The sequence below is a fragment of the Corythoichthys intestinalis genome, chromosome 7, assembly GCF_030265065.1.
Source record: "Corythoichthys intestinalis isolate RoL2023-P3 chromosome 7, ASM3026506v1, whole genome shotgun sequence".
In the NCBI taxonomy this organism is placed as follows: Eukaryota; Metazoa; Chordata; class Actinopteri; order Syngnathiformes; family Syngnathidae; genus Corythoichthys; species Corythoichthys intestinalis.
The window spans coordinates 53487467-53503787 of NC_080401.1; the positions used below are offsets into that span (position 1 = coordinate 53487467).

The 16321-nt window shown below is 42.0% G+C and overlaps 1 protein-coding gene across 4 annotated transcripts in view; it reads right to left on the reverse strand.

Moving 5' to 3' along the window:
* Positions 1 to 596: 596 nt before the first annotated feature.
* The window catches only part of rgl1 (ral guanine nucleotide dissociation stimulator-like 1), a 92834-nt gene continuing 77109 nt past the window's right edge, over positions 597 to 16321 (reverse strand). For all 4 annotated transcript variants that reach the window (XM_057840990.1, XM_057840991.1, XM_057840989.1 and 1 more), the window contains 15 exons: positions 16060 to 16134; positions 15789 to 15979; positions 15584 to 15708; positions 15296 to 15511; positions 15120 to 15223; positions 14963 to 15047; positions 9319 to 9408; positions 9164 to 9250; positions 9058 to 9090; positions 8858 to 8979; positions 6122 to 6211; positions 1454 to 1637; positions 1168 to 1389; positions 892 to 1006; positions 597 to 828 (listed from right to left, as the gene is read on the reverse strand). In XM_057840990.1, the coding sequence (XP_057696973.1) occupies positions 635 to 828; positions 892 to 1006; positions 1168 to 1389; positions 1454 to 1637; positions 6122 to 6211; positions 8858 to 8979; positions 9058 to 9090; positions 9164 to 9250; positions 9319 to 9408; positions 14963 to 15047; positions 15120 to 15223; positions 15296 to 15511; positions 15584 to 15708; positions 15789 to 15979; positions 16060 to 16134 (1933 nt within the window). In that variant the 3' untranslated portion in view covers positions 597 to 634. The remainder of the gene's footprint in view (positions 829 to 891; positions 1007 to 1167; positions 1390 to 1453; positions 1638 to 6121; positions 6212 to 8857; positions 8980 to 9057; positions 9091 to 9163; positions 9251 to 9318; positions 9409 to 14962; positions 15048 to 15119; positions 15224 to 15295; positions 15512 to 15583; positions 15709 to 15788; positions 15980 to 16059; positions 16135 to 16321) is intronic.

The following is a 16321-nucleotide window of genomic DNA, read 5'->3' on the forward strand; positions in this document are numbered from 1 at the left end:
TTTTACAACTTTTTTCTTGTAATTTTTATCTTGTGTTATTACCAACATACCTTAATCACATTTTTAAGTCATTATTCAAATCAATTTTTTTTTATTTCGCTTAACAACAACGAAAAATATGGTTTTTGATATATATAAGGAAGGAAACAAAATTTATTATTGTTCTTGTAGTCCTTTTTTTTTTGTTTTGTGTTTGGCCCTCGTACTCCATCGTACATTGGCAAGTTGGCGTCTCAAGTGACAAGTGCGACGAGTGCTGAACGACGACCAATCGTCAGAAAGGCCGCGGTAGATGAGCCAATCAGAACGCACGCCCGGCGTTCGTCAAGCAGCTCGTTTACACACAGGTTTGTCTTTAATACTATTAATAATATTAAGTAATTAGACGTCCAATTCGATAGGACCGGCTGGGTAGGCGGCCGATGATTACCCAGCCGGTCCTATCGAATTGGACGTCTATTGCTGTCAATTACAGCGAAATATGTAATAAGTGAATACTGTTGTTGGCGCTTTAGAGTCTGTGCAAATCCCATTTGTAGTAAGTCAAGGCTGCCACCGGAGGGCGCTGTTTCCTCATCTGTTTAAACAGGCTTCACTGGTCACAGCAGTTTTTACTAGGTCATTTTTTTCATTTTCACAGTGTGACTTTGCTGAGTCGGAGCGACAAACTGGAGCGGTGGTGATGCGTCCGCGGCAAGGTGGCGCTGCAACGCGGCCGCAGCTGAACAGGCGCGGCTGCCGCCGATCCGCGCGCCCGCAGCAGGAAGTCGAAGTTGGCCGACGTGTTCATGGCGTAGAAGACGTTGGCGTTGTCCGGGATGATCAGTTCTGGAGAATTTGAGGTCGGAGTTGAGAAACGTGGAGCGGGATTCGGCGGCGGGGTTGACAAACCTCTGTCGTCGGAGATGAGCTGAACCAATTCGAACCCGTCGTCAGGCTCCTCCTCCAGGTTGTGTTTGGCCATGGCGCGGGAAATTACGGCTGGTGTTTTGTCTTGACTTGTCAGCTGGGGAAAGTAGAATCAAGAGGATTAGCGTGAAAAATTATTTGAATTTTTTTGTTTTTAGTGATGGACTAAAAGCCACGTGATTGGACGACTATCGCCGTCAACGGCGCTGAAAGACTTAATTCTCCTCTCTAGTTTAGCAGTTAGCATAGCGAGGTTACCAGTATGCTCTTGTAGAGGTTCCCGTTGCCGTGCTCCAGGCTAACTCGGACGATGCAGGCGTCCTGCGCCTGCGTGTTGTACGCTGGCGTCTGCCCGGGCGACGAAGGCGACACGGGCGTCAGGGAGACGGATCGCCGGTGGGTCCGCGAGGGCGACACGCTAGCGCCGGACGAGCCCGTGTCCATGGAATGCAGTGAAGTGCAAGACGACGACTCGGACAACTGAGGAGAAAAAAAGTCCATTTAATTCAAGTCATGTTGCCTTTAGTGGAAATGTGAGCACCACCTTGTTGCGGCGGGGGTCCGCGGCGCGGGTGGGAGTAAGGCCCTCGCCTTCCGAGGGAGTGCCGGAATCGCTGGACGAGACGCTGACAGAGTCCATGCTTTCGCCGGAGCTGCCGGTAGGTGGCGAGCGCGGAGTTTCGCGCACGGGGGAGCTGGACGCGCTGCTCTCAGATCCCAGGAACAACCTTAATTAGACAAAAAATACAGTCTTATTAACATACAGTGAGGAAAATAAGTATTTGGACACTCTGTGATATGCAAGTTCACTTAGAAATGATGGGCGGGTTTGAATTTTTATGGTAGGTGCTTGTCCACTGTGAGAGATAATCTAAGAGGGAAAAAAATGCGGAAATCACAGAGTATGCATAGAGTATGATTTTTAAAAACAATTTATTTGCACTAGAAACTGCAATTTCTGGAGAAATTACTGAAGGGCTTTGCTGTGTGGACATAACAGATCTTAACCCCACCCAGATTGGTTTGGGGACATTCTGGGGACAATATCATGTCACTTTCTGTTGATGGGAACATTTGGGGGGGGGGTGTCCTGATCATATCAGGTCATTTGGGGACATTTGGGAGGCGTGTCCTGGTCACATCAGGTCTTTTGGGGGCGTGTCCTGGTCACGTCAGGTCATTTGAGGACATTTGGGAGGCGTGTCCTGGTCATATCAGGTCCTTTGGGGAGATTTGGGAGGCGTGTCCTGTTCATATCAAGTCATTTGGGGGGTGTCTCCTGGTCATATCAGGTCATTTTGGACATTTGGGGGCGTGTCCTAGTCATATCAGGTCATTTGGGGACATTTGGGGGGCGTGTCCTGGTCATATCAGGTCATTTGGGGTCATTTGGGGACATTTGGGGGGCGTGTCCTGGTCATATCAGGTCATTTGGGGACATTTGGGGGGCATGTCCTGGTCACGTCAGGTCATTTGGGGGGCGTGTCTTAGTCATATCAGGTCATTTGGGGGGGCGTGTCTTAGTCATATCAGGTCATTTGGGGACATTGGGCTGTTGTGTCCTGGTCGTATCAGGTCATTTGGGGGGCGTCTCCTGGTCATATTAGGTCATTTTGGACATTTGGGGGCGTGTCCTAGTCATATCAGGTCATTTGGGGGGCGTGTCCTGGTCATATCAGGTCATTTGGGGACATTTGGGGGGCATGTCCTGGTCACGTCAGGTCATTTGGGGGGCGTGTCTTAGTCATATCAGGTCATTTGGGGACATTGGGCTGTTGTGTCCTGGTCGTATCAAGTCATTTGGGGGGAGTGTCCTGGTCATATCAGGTCATTTTGGACATTTGGGGGACGTGCCCTAGTCATATCAGGTCATTTGGGGACATTTGAGGGGAGTGTCCTGGTCATATCAGGTCATTTGGGGGGCGTGTCCTGGTCATATCAGGCCATTAGTGGGTGTGTGTCCTGGTCATATCAGGTCATTTGGGGACATTTGGGTGGCGTGTCCTGCTCATATTTGTATTATACAGCTGCAAATAAGTATTTGAACACCTGTCTATTAGCTAGAATTGTGAGCCTCAAAGACCTGTTAGTCGCCTTTAAAAAGTCCAACGAATAAATGGACTGGAGGTGGACTTTTTGAGTCTGACTTTTCGACCTGTTTGTGGCTGTTAGCTGCATATAAACACCTTTCCACCCCATACAGTCAGGAAGACTGCAATACCTAACATGATCGAGACCAAAGATCTGTCCAAAGACACCAGAGACAGAATTGTAGACCTCTACAAGGCTGTAAAGAGTTACGGGGCAAATGCCAAGCAGCTTGATGGTATAAGATCCACCGTTGGAGCATTCATTAAAAAATGGAAGAAGCTAAACATGACTGTGAATCTCCCTCGGACTGGGGCTCCATGCAAGATCTACCTCGGAGGGTCTCAATGATCCTAAGAATGGTGAGGAATCAGCCAAGAACTACACAGGAGGAGCTGGTCAAAGACCTGAAAGGAGCTGGGACCACCATTTCCAAGGTTACTGTTGGTAGTAAACTAAGACGTCGTGGTTTAAAATCCTGCATAGCACAGCACAGCAGGTTCTCCTGCTTAAACCAGCACATGCCCAGGCCCGTTTTACGTTTGCCAATGACTATTTGGATGATCCAGAGGAGTCATGGGAGAACGCCATGTGGTCAAAATGGTCAAAGTCGTCAAAATAATTCCACTCGTAGCGTTTGGAGGAAGAAGAATGATGAGTACCATCCCTAGAACACCATCCCTACTGTGAAGCATGGGGGTGGTAGCATCATGCTTTGGGGTGTTTTTCTGAACATGGGACTGGACAACTGCACTGTATTAAGGAGAGGGCCGTGTATTGTGAGATTTTGGGGATTCCTCAGTTAGAGCATTGAAAATGGGTCTTCCAACATGACAATGGCCCGAAGCAGACTGCCAGAATAACCAAGGAGTGGCTTCGTAAAAAAGCATATCAAGGGTTCTGGAGGGGCTTAGCCAGTCTCCAGACCTAAACCCAAAAGAAAATCTTTGGAGGAAGCTCAAACTCAGTGCTTCTCGGTGACAGCCCAGAAACCTGATTGAGCTAGAGAAGATCTGTGTGGAGCAGTGGTGCAAAATCCTTGCCGCAGTCCTAGTGAAAATCTACAAGAAACGTTTGACCTCTTTAATTGTAATCAAAGGCTACTGAACCAAATATTAACATTGATTTTCTCAGGTCTTCAAATACTTATTTGCAGCAGTATGAAAATTTCAAACCCGCCCATCACTTCTAAGTGGGAGAACTTGCAAAATTGCAGGGTCTTCAAATACTTATTTTCCTCAGTCTAACATTATTGTAGTACAACATACTACCACTCTAACTCGTGCCTCCTATCATGCAATGCGGCACTGTAACTAACATTCAAAGTTCATGGTTTGCGCTAATTGTTCCTTCAGTTACTGTTCCAGTTGTTTCATGAATTGCTAGTTATACTATTTAGTTTTGTTCTGAAATGGTGAGTTTGCATGACCTTTAATTTAATTACCTGCCATTATTTGTTATTGTTCGGGAAGCAGAGTAATTTAAAAAGTATTTAGTATTAAGTAAAGTATTTTTTAAATGTAGCATATTGAAATGTTCTTGATACGTTCATTTCTTGTCATACAAAGAAAAAAATATTCAGAAATGGATTTTAAATTTTAAAAAATTGTCGATATTTGTTGATATATTCTTTGTTTTTCATTAAAAACACAAAATGTGTTTTTAAGTTTAAAAAAAAATTATTAATACTTCGGTTCATTGTACTATGTTCATACCAGTGGCGCCACGATTATACAACAGTTAAAAGATACGGGAATTGTCACTTTTTTACTCGCTACTGCCACCTCCGGCCTAAAGCGTAACTGCAGCTCTTGTTCGTGGCGAACATGCCTGTACGAGCATGAACATACAGCAACGAGTGTTTAGCCCATCAAGTCGGCATCACAAACTTAAAAACTGTTAATAGTAGAGACGTGCAAAATTTCCGATTCTTAGATTATTCGCGATTCGGCCGTGGAAGATTCGAGAACGATCCAAATTCCGATTATTGAATTATATCAGGTAAAGCGGAAATAAAACGCAGTCAGCGCGGTCTTCGAGACACAATGAGGAACGGACCGAGAGTAAATATCATGTGCAGCTAATGCCGCTAGGTAAAAAACAAAAAAATAATACCTGACTGCGGCCGTCAGCCGCTACAAACAGCGTCCAGTTGCTAGGTGCTACAAACATTCGGCAACATACGGCTATGGTAGATATCACATATATCTAGACTAGATGTGAAATGACTGACTTTCCCGCGCTAGTAAACAGGCGCCATCTTAAAGCAGTAGACTTCTCTAGAAGGCTCTGTTGTAGAGAACCTAATTACTTTTTATCTAAAATACCCCTAAATTGGCAAAATCTTGACTTGAATCTATCTTTAAATGATGAAACAGTTTTAAAACTTTCACATGGTGAAAGTAGACATGAGGGAAATTATGGAATAACGGTCGCAATTTTAACAACTTTAACGGTTGATTCACAACATTAAATTTAGTGAATGTAGTTTAAAGCTGCTGATACAGAATGGGGACTTGAGTATTTTATTTACTGTTTTTAACCGGTAACTTGATACTAAAATAGTAGTTTGGTTTATTTAGCCTGAGAGGATTTTTGAACAATTTTGGAACAAATATACAAAACGAAAAAAAAAAAAAATGGGGGGAGGGGGGCATCAATATTCGATTTATAATCGAATCGGAGTCTCTGAATCGTAATCGAATCGTTAGGTGTCCAAAGAATCCCACCTCTAGTAAATAGCAAGTCTTGGGTGGGCTAGAAAAGTGTTTTTGCCAAGTGCGAACTCAACGGAGGCTCGGTGAAACAATGCTCAGTTATTGAGGGTCTTTTTGGGGCATTCACAGTAAAAATCTCAGGGCATTAGTGGAGCATGGAGTAGAAAAGTATTATAAATTTACTCTAAAAATCCCGTACCTTTAATATTCTGATCTTTCGCAATGTAAGTAGATGATTATCTTTGTAAAGAATAAAAATGAGATATGTGGAATTGGTTGCTATGCATTTACAGCTAAAAAATGTTTTGCCCAACGTCATTTAACAGTAAATAACGGGATTTAAACATGAACTAATGCGTTCACAAATCACAAAAGAGTCTTTTGTGTTAGCGCTAGTATATACTCACAGGCTGAGCCTCTTGACCATGCTTTTCCTGGGCTTGGGTGACGTCGGGCTGCTGTCGCCGAGGCCTTCGATTTCACAGGAGAGGGCGTAGCTGCCGACAAAACGTCACAAATCATCAACTACATCGACGAGGGAGCGTTTCGGCCACCCCAGATGAAAACGGCATTGTGCGGCAGGACAATAGAAGCTCTCCACCGTGACCTCACGCACGGCTTTCATTGTCACTGCATAAGGGGTGACGACAATGAAAGTCGGCCAAGTGAAAACCTCCGACCTTGTTCAACAGCTCCAAAAAGTGACAATGTTTTTAGTTTTGAGAGACATTCAAATTGGCTGCCATTGACGGTGATGACCAACATTAATAGTCTTCCTACACGTCTGACTGCTTGAATTGTGGGGATGTTTTGAAAAGCACCAGGCTATGGCTCATTCAAATCTACAAGTTTTTTCCCCCCATTCACTCTGACTGAGTTTGAACTAAGACAAAAAAAAATCTCCAGTTTGTGTTTTATTCGTTGACAGACCAAAACCAACAGGAAATGACCCACAAATGCTCCCACATTAACAGGAAGTGGCCAGAATTCAACCGGAAGTGACCTGGATTGATTTAAAAATCTTAAAATATTTAGTACGTTTTGACCTGACGTGGTTAGAATGCACCGGGAGAATAGCTGTGCTAGCTAGCAAGCGAAGCTAGTATGATGACTGCCATGATTTTGTCACATTCTGCTGCTGGTCAGATTCTTTTGTTACATACAGTGGGGCAAATAAGTATTTAGTCAACCACCGATTGTGCAAGTTCTCCGACTTGAAAAGATTAGAGAGGCCTGTAATTGTCAACATAGATAAACCTCAACCATGAGAGACAGAATGTATAAAAAAAAACAGAAAATCACATTGTTTGATTTTTAAAGAATTTATTTCCAAATTAGAGTGGAAAATAAGTATTTGGTAACCTACAAACAAGCTAAATTTCTAGGCTGTCAAAGAGGTCTTAACTTCTAGCAAGGTCTAACGAGGTTCCACTCGTTACCTGCATAAATGGCACCTGTTTTAACTCATTATCGGTATAAAAGACACCTGTCCACAACCTCAGTCAGTCACACTCCAAACTCAACTATGGCCAAGACCAAAGAGCTGTCGAAGGACACCAGAGACAAAATTGTAGACCTGCACCAGGCTGGGAAGACTGAATCTGCAATAGGTAAAACGCTTGGTGTAAAGAAATTAGAAAATGGAAGACATACAAGACCACTGATAATCTCCCTCGATCTTGGGCACCATGCAAGATCTCACCCCATGGCATCAAAATGATAACAAGAAAGGCAAGCAAAAATCCCAGAACTACACGGGGTGGGCTAGTGAATGACCTACAGAGAGCTGGGACCACAGTAACAAAGACTACTATCAGTAACACAATGCGTCGCTAGGGACTCAAATCCTGCACTGCCAGACGTGTCCCCCTGCTGAAGCCAGTACACGTCCAGGCCCGTCTGCGGTTCGCTAGAGAGCATTTGGATGATCCAGAAGAGGATGTGGAGAATGTGTTATGGTCAGATGAAACCAAAATAGAACTTTTTGGTAGAAACACAGGTTCTTGTGTTTGGAGGCGAAAGAATACAGAATTGCATCCGAAGGACACCATACCCACTGTGAAGCATGGGGGTGGAAACATCATACTTTCGGGCTGTTTTTCTGCAAAAGGGACATGGACGTCTGATCTGTGTAAACGAAAGAATGAATGGGGCCATATATCAAGGGATTTTGAGTGAAAATCTCCTTCCATCAGCAAGGGCATTGAAGATCAGATGTGGCTGGGTCTTTCAGCATGACAATGATCCCGAACACACAGCCAGGGGAACAAAGGACTGGCTTTGTAAGAAGCATTTCAAGGTCCTGGAGTGGCCTAGCCAGTCTCCAGATCTCAACCCCACAGAAAATCTGTGGAGGGAGTTGAAAGTCCGTGTTGCCCAACGACAGCCCCAAAACATCACTGCTCTAAAGGAGATCTGCACGGAGGAATGGGCCAAAATAGCAGCAACAGTGTGTGAATAGCTTGTGAAGAGTTATAGAAAACGTTTGGCCTCCGTAATGGCCAACAAAGGGTACATAACAAAGTATTGAGATGAACTTTTGGTATTGACCAAATACTTATTTTCCTCCATGATTTGCAAATAAATTCTTTAAAAAAAATCAAACAATGTGATTTTCTGTTTTTTTTCAACATTCTGTCCCTCATGGTTAAGGTTTACCCATGTTGACAATTACAGGCCTCTTTAATATTTTCAAGTGGGAGAACTTGCACAATTAGTGGTTGACTAAATACTTATTTGCCCCACTGTAGCTGTGGGATGAGTTCCCAACGCCGTACCTGCATCCAAATCCAGCTCATCAGCAGTGTCTTCAAACCGATCCTAGGTGGCTTGCCGAAACATTAACTTTTTGCCATTTGACAGTTTGTATATCACTTCGTTGCTAGTTGCATCATTGCCTTGGTTTTTTTTCTCGTTTGTCTGCCTCTTACCGTGGTTTTCCCTCAGGTTTTTTTTTTTTTTTTTTTAACTAACATTTATCTTTTAAGAACTACACGTCTTTCTGTCTGTGGTTCCCTTTAACAAACAGACCAAAGCATCCCCACACAAATTCCCACAGATCTATAGTAACTCATAGTCTCCCAATAACTAAACTCATGATCTCTCCATCCCCGTTAATAGCAGTGAAACCTTCTCCTTCATACCTTTCCTCATCAGTGAGCTGAGTCTGTCTCCTAAACCATCTTAGGAATCCCCGTTCCGGAGTCAGGCAGTAGCTGTTACACGCCGACTGCAGCAGCTTGATCTGCGCGATCACCTCGAACTCCTGCGCAGGTAAACAACAGTCCAATCAGCCGACATTTAAAACACTAGCCCTTCCCCTTACGACAAACGCGCCACTCACCCTTCGTCTCTTTTCGAAGTTGACAAGACCACCCTGCGGAGGATAAAAATGTATTTATTTCTTGAACTAATACTTTTGTTCTGACACGTTTTTGTTGTTTTTTTACCTCTACAAAGTCAGGAAGTGCCGTGTCAAGCATGGTCAAATCCGTCAGAAAGGTCCCCAAGTAGGGTATAGTTCCCTGCATGGCCCCCTAAGATGAAAAAAGCCAATAATGACTCCATGATGTATCCTTGAAAGGCAATTTTAACCCAAACTCACCATTTCCTTCTGCAGCTGGAGTCTCTTGTGGGTGCGTTTGTGATGCTCTTTGGCGCAAGTCTCCAAACTGGCAAACTTTGAAGTACCTTCCTGCGGGGGCCCGCACAGAGGGAGAAAATAGTTGGCGTCATGGAAAAATATAAACGTTTCGCTTCATTTTTCAACCCATTCATGCATGAATTATGTTTTTTTTTTCTCCATTACACCCAGTGGTCCAAAGTTTTGAGACACTTCACCATTTGGTCGGATGGGGAAGTGTCTTAAAACTTTTGACCAAGGGTGTGCATTCATATAAGACAGGGGTTTCATTTGACATCCGATTGTGCTATTAGTGTGTACCGCAAGTATTTTGCGATGGGCAATTAAAAACAAATAAATCTGTAAATAATTTTAAATAAATGAATGAATTCATTGAAGGTGCCATTTTGGGAAAAGAAATCAATTATTTAAATATTAATAAACAATGAGTTACTGCTAATTTATACATAATTATATTTTATTTATATATAGCTATAATATATAATTAATAATTGAATAAATCCAAATAATTCTAAATAAATAAATTTAAAAAAGATGTATTTTGCAATGGTCAAGTAATGAATACAAATACTTCTAAATAAAAATGAAAGAATAAAAAATACTTAAAAAATATTAAAATGCCCAAAAATTAACATAATTTTATATTGTATTTATGTATATGTAAATGATATAATTAAAATACATTTAATAATTAAATAAAGCCAAATAACTACATAATTTAAAAAAAAAATGAACATGTATTTTGCAATGGTCAAGTAATGAATACAAATAATTCTAAACAAAAATGAAAGAAAAAAAGGTAATTGAAAAACAGCTAAGTAATACTTAAAAAAAAAATATTAAAATGACAAAAAAATGATTATAACATAATTTTATATCGTATTTATATATACAATATATGTATATCACATAATTAAAATATAATTAATAATTAAATAAAGCCAAACTGAAAAGAATTTGTAATGGTCACATAATGAATACAAATAATTCTAAATAAAAATAAAATATAAATGAATAAAAAAGCTAAGTAACACTTAAAAAAAACAAAAAAAACAATAAAATGACAAAATGATTGTAATCTAATTGTAACACATATAAGTCCTATGTTGTGATGGGCAATAAAAAAATATATAGATAATTTTAAATAAATGTAATTAATTATTTGAAGGACCTATTTTGGGGGGAAAAACAAGTATTTAAATAGTAATTAATAAATTAATTTTAAAAATACCATTCAAAAATGTGTGTAAAAGAAAATATGAATAATTCTAAATTAAATTAACTTGAAAAAAATAAATTGGAAAAAAAGAAGAATAACAAATACATAAATTCAAATAAGTTTGGCCCTTGTGTAGTTTGCTCTGGAATTATATATTTTTTGTGACTCGCATAGCTTAACTCTTTGGCTGCTATTGACGTTAATAGACGTCCAGTCCATTTTAATTGGTAGGGGCTGGATAAATTTCCCTTTTTTTAACCAACTACCACAGCACCTACTGTAGAACTGAATTAGTTAAGCTAGTGGTAACATTTGAATAGCTAGCCACTGTCCTTGAGAGGGTTAAGTCAGATTATTTCACAGCGAGCAATCGCTAAGTGAATTCTTAGTAAACACACGAGTTTATGACAAGAAAAGAGATTTTACGAGTCCCGTGAGAGGAAATTTAAGATCATACTGTTTATATTGGACTGAGTGGGCCCAAAATAAAGATGCCCTAATATTTCGTACCTCTGACTCTCCGCCGTGACTATAAATGGTATCGTTTGTCTACAAAGATATTAGAAGTACAGTATTCGGTCACTCTGGAGTGTAAGTCGAACAGCTACAACCACACAGATCTTCTCTAGATCAGTCATGTTTCTGGACTGTTGCTGAGAAACACAGGAGTTTGAGCTCCCGCCAAAGGTTTTCTATTGGGTTTAGGCCTGGAGTCTGTCTAGACCATGCTACAACTTTCTAATGGAGCACTCCTTGGTTTTCCTGGCTGTGTGCTTCGGGTCATTGTCATGTTGGAAGACCCAGCCACAACCCATCTTCAATGCTCTGACTGAGGGAAGAAGGTTCCTCAAAATCTCACAATACAGGGCCCCAGTCATCCTCTCTTTAATACAGTGCACTCGTACTGCCCCGTGTACACAAAGACACCACCAAAGCATGATGCTACCACCGCAATGCTTCACAGTAGGGATGGTGTTCTTGGGATAGTACTCATCATTCTTCTTCCTCCAAACACAGTTAGTAGAATTATGACCAACAAGTTCTATTTTTGTCTCATCTGACGACAACATTTGCTCCCATGACTCCTCTGTATCATCTAAATGGTCATAGGCAAACTTAAGACACGCCTTGACATGGGCTGGTTTAAGCAGGGAAACTTTCCGTGCCATGCCTGATTTCAAACCTTGACGTTTTAGTGTATTACCAACAGAAACCTTGGAAACGTGGTCCCAGCTCTTTTCAGGTCATTGACCAACTCCTGTTGTGTAGTTCTGGGCTGATTCCTCACCTTTCTTAGGATCAATGAGACCCCACGAGGTGATATCTTACATGGGGCTCCACTCTGATTGAGATTGACCGTCATGTTTAGCTTCCATTTTCTAATAATTGCTCCAACAGTGGACCTTTTTCATCAAGCTGCTTGGCAATTGCTCCGTAGCCTTTTCCAGCCTTATGAAGGCATACAATTTCGTCTCTGGTGTCTTTGGACAGCTCTTTGATCTTGGCCGTGTTACAAGGAATTTGAGTCTTACTGATCGTATGGGGTGGACAGGTGTCTTTATGTAGCTAAGGAGTAGGAGTGGGAACCTCTTGGTACCTCACGATACGATACGATTTGCGATACAAAGCTTACAATAACGATCTCACGATATTGCGATACAACAATTATCTATACATTGGTCAGGAAACCATTCCAAACTATTCTACAAAACAACTAATAAACAGAAAAACAAGCTTCTGTTGTGAATTGGAATGGGTTTACAACTAGTAGACATCCAATCCGTTTGAACATCAGTGGCAACCAATGCTAGGCAACGAAGTAATTTTGGGGCATTTCAGATCATTACTTTATTGATTTTCAATCACTTCCTGTTGATTTTGGGGCATTTTATGAGACACTTCCTGTTGATTTTGGGTTACAGAACAGGAAGAGCCAGGGAATCTCCCAAAAGGAAGAGGCAGTGACCTTAAATGCAACAGGAAGCGACCTGTAAATGCCCTAAAATGAACAGAAATTGACCTGTAAATGGCCTGAAAATCAGAAAGAGTGACTTCGAATGCTTTGGTTTCGAATGAATGAACGTTCGTTCAACCCTCCCAATCTAAATGGATTGGACGTCAAGCACCTTCAATGGCAGCCATAGAGTTAACCAAGACACTATTATGGTGGAAGATTTTGGTAGCAACTTGTTGGTTCCTTTATTCTTTTTTTTTGTAACATTGACACATTTTAAAAACTATATCTCAATTCTTTGCAGGAGCATATCGATAAGATTTTGGGATACAAAGTACCACGATATATCACCATTTCGATATTTTGTCACACCCCTACGAAGGACCTTAAACAGGAGCATCTTATTCAGGATAATACAGTGCCTTGGAAAAGTATTCGGCCCCCTTGAACCTTGCAACCTTTCGCCACATTTCAGGCTTCAAACATAAAGATATAAAATTTAAATTTTTTGTCAAGAATCAACAACAAGTGGGACACAATCGTGAAGTGGAACAAAATTTATTGGATAATTTAAACTTTTTTAACAAATAAAAAACTGAAAAGTGGGGCGTGCAATATTATTCGGCCCCCTTGCGTTAATACTTTGTAGCGCCACCTTTTGCTCCAATTACAGCTGCAAGTCGCTTGGGGTATGTGTCTATCAGTTTTGCACATCGAGAGACTGACATTCTTGCCCATTCTTCCTTGCAAAACAGCTCGAGCTCAGTGAGGTTGGATGGAGAGTGTTGGTGAACAGCAGTCTTCAGCTCTTTCCACAGATTCTCGATTGGATTCAGGTCTGGACTTTGACTTGTCCATTCTAACACCTGGATACGTTTATTTTTGAACCATTCCATTGTAGATTTGGCTTTATTTTTTGGATCATTGTCCTGTTGGAAGATAAATCTCCGTCCCAGTCTCAGGTCTTGCGCAGATACCAACAGGTTTTCTCCCAGAATGTTCCTGTATTTGGCTGCATCCATCTTCCCGTCAATTTTAACCATCTTCCCGGTCCCTGCTGAAGAAAAGCAGGCCCAAACCATGATGCTGCCACCACCATGTTTGACAGTGGGGATGGTGTGTTCAGGATGATGTGCTGTGTTGCTTTTACGCCAAACATATCGTTTTGCATTGTGGCCAAAAAGTTCCATTTTGGTTTCATCTGACCAGAGCACCTTCTTCCACATGTTTGGTGTGTCTCCCAGGTGGCTTGTGGTAAACTTTAAACGAGACTTTTTTTTGATATCTTTGATAAATGGCTTTCTTCTTGCCACTCTTCCATAAAGGCCAGATTTGTGCAGTGTACGACTGATTGTTGTCCCATGGACAGACTCTCCCACCTCAGCTGTATATCTCTGCAGTTCATCCAGAGTGATCATGGGCCTCTTGGCTGCATCTCTGATCAGTTTTCTCTTTGTTTGAGAAGAAAGTTTGGAAGGACGGCCGGGTCTTGGTAGATTTGCAGTGGTCTGATGCTCCTTCCATTTCAATATGATGGCTTGCACAGTGCTCCTTAAGATGTTTAAAGCTTGTGAAATCTTTTTGTATCCAAATCCGGCTTTAAACTTCTCCACAACAGTATCTCGGACCTGCCTGGTGTGTTCCTTGGTTTTCATAATGCTCTCTGCACTTTAAACAGAACCCTGAGACTATCACAGAGAAGGTGCATTTATACGGAGACTTGATTACACACAGGTGGATTCTATTTATCATCATCGGTCATTTAGGACAACATTGGATCATTCAGAGATCCTCACTGAACTTCTGGAGTGAGTTTGCTGCACTGAAAGTAAAGAGGCCGAATAATATTGCACGCCCCACTTTTCAGTTTTTTATTTGTAAAAAAAGTTTAAATTATCCAATAAATGTTGTTCCACTTCACTATTGTGTCCCACTTGTTGTTGATTCTTGACAAAAAAATTAAATTTCATATCTTTATGTTTGAAGCCTGAAATGTGGCGAAAGGTTGCAAGATTCAAGGGGGCCGAATACTTTTGCAAGGCACTGTACATGGCGTGGAGGTGGACTTTTAATAGGCGAACTATCAGGTCTTTTAGGGTCAGAATTCTATCTGATGTACAGGTGTTCAAATACCTAGAATTTGCAGCTGTATCTCACAAATAAATCATTAAAAAATCTGGATCTTCGGGATTTTTCTTTTTAGATTATCTCTCTCATGGTGGAAATGCGCCTACGATGAAAATTTCAGAACAGCAGGGTGTTCAAATACTTATTTTCTTCACTGTATATCCTGCTCTACGCTGGGTTAGCATAAAAACACAACATAAAGCAAATTCTCCCCCGCACACTCTTACAATGACTGCATCACTGCCATCTACTGCAGTGGATGTGCAATTACACTAGTACTGGTATGGCAAAAAAAGGACGCTCACCCTCATGAGCAGTTCTCTGCTGGTCAGGTAGTTGTTATGATCAGAGAAGATGTCTGACAGCTCCTCAAACGTCTGCATGCTGTCTCTGTTGAGCGACGGGAGACGATGAACATCAAATACTTCCTAATCTGACATGAAACTCGATTGTGAGACTTACTTATGGACGCAATTCCACGCTCTCTTCAACCTGTACAGAGGGTTGGACTGCAGTGCTGAAACGATGGCTCGTAGGGAGGAGAAATTTTTGCGAATGCGACACTCCTGTTAGCGGACACTCAAGGTTAACTCGCTAGCTTCCAATACCATTAAGTGCTGGTTAATTCGCTAGCAAACCTGAGCAATGTCAATCCAACGCTGGATGACCCTAGCTCTGACGTGCGGTCGTATCTGCCGGTGCCTCAAAACTGTGCTGACCACGCAGGCCGCCACGGCGTTAAACTGCGTGATGGTGGCGCGGACGGTGGGGGCGCTGTGCTTATTATGCTTTTTATCCCTCTGCGACCAGATGGAGCCCAAACAGTGGTGCGGAACTACTTTTTTGAACAACAGCTGCAGGAATAGATAACGTCACATGTCCGTTTCCTTTTACAAACAGAGTTTTTTTTTAGCTAGCGCGCTTACCGCGTCCATGTAAGTTAGCTGCTCTGCCACGAGGTCGGTCTCAAAGGACATAAAGTCCTCCTGGACCTCCATGTCAACTTCATCTTCCTCGCCTGGGAAGTAGGAACTATTGCCGTGGAAACCAGCTGGAATGCAAACAGGGGAGGATAGAAATAGTCATGACGAGAGATAACCTAACACGTTTAAACATCGGTCAGGGGGCTACCGTCAGGCTCGTCCACGCCGGCCTGGACCTGCAGCTGCTCGAGTAGCCCTTCCGCCCGACGTAAGGCTTCGGAGCCGGGTAGGGCCCTTCGGAGGTAGTCCATAAGCATGTGCAGGCAGGGGTAGTTGGGAGGTTCTTGGAAGTCTTCTGGACATTGGTCTAGCCAGGCACGTAGGATAGATGCTAAGGCACTGTGGAGACAAGATTGAGCTTTGTTAGCCATAGAAACCTGATTAAAACACAGTTAGAGCTAAAGCTAAAGCAAGCTCACTTTCTGATGGCTCCATTGGTTTCTGACACTTGGCTTTTTTTGGCAACTGGCACATTTTCTTCTGTGTTTCCGTATCTGTAATATAACAACGTGACGGTAAATAAAAGTAGTGATCTCACGCTCAGGTTACATTCCACTTGCTTCTGAGATACAGAGCATAAAAAAATCAGCACAAAAAGAAAACAAAAAATGCAAATAAACAGTATAAAAATATGACTAGGGTTGGGCATCGAGTATCGATGGAATCCAGGACTAACACTCC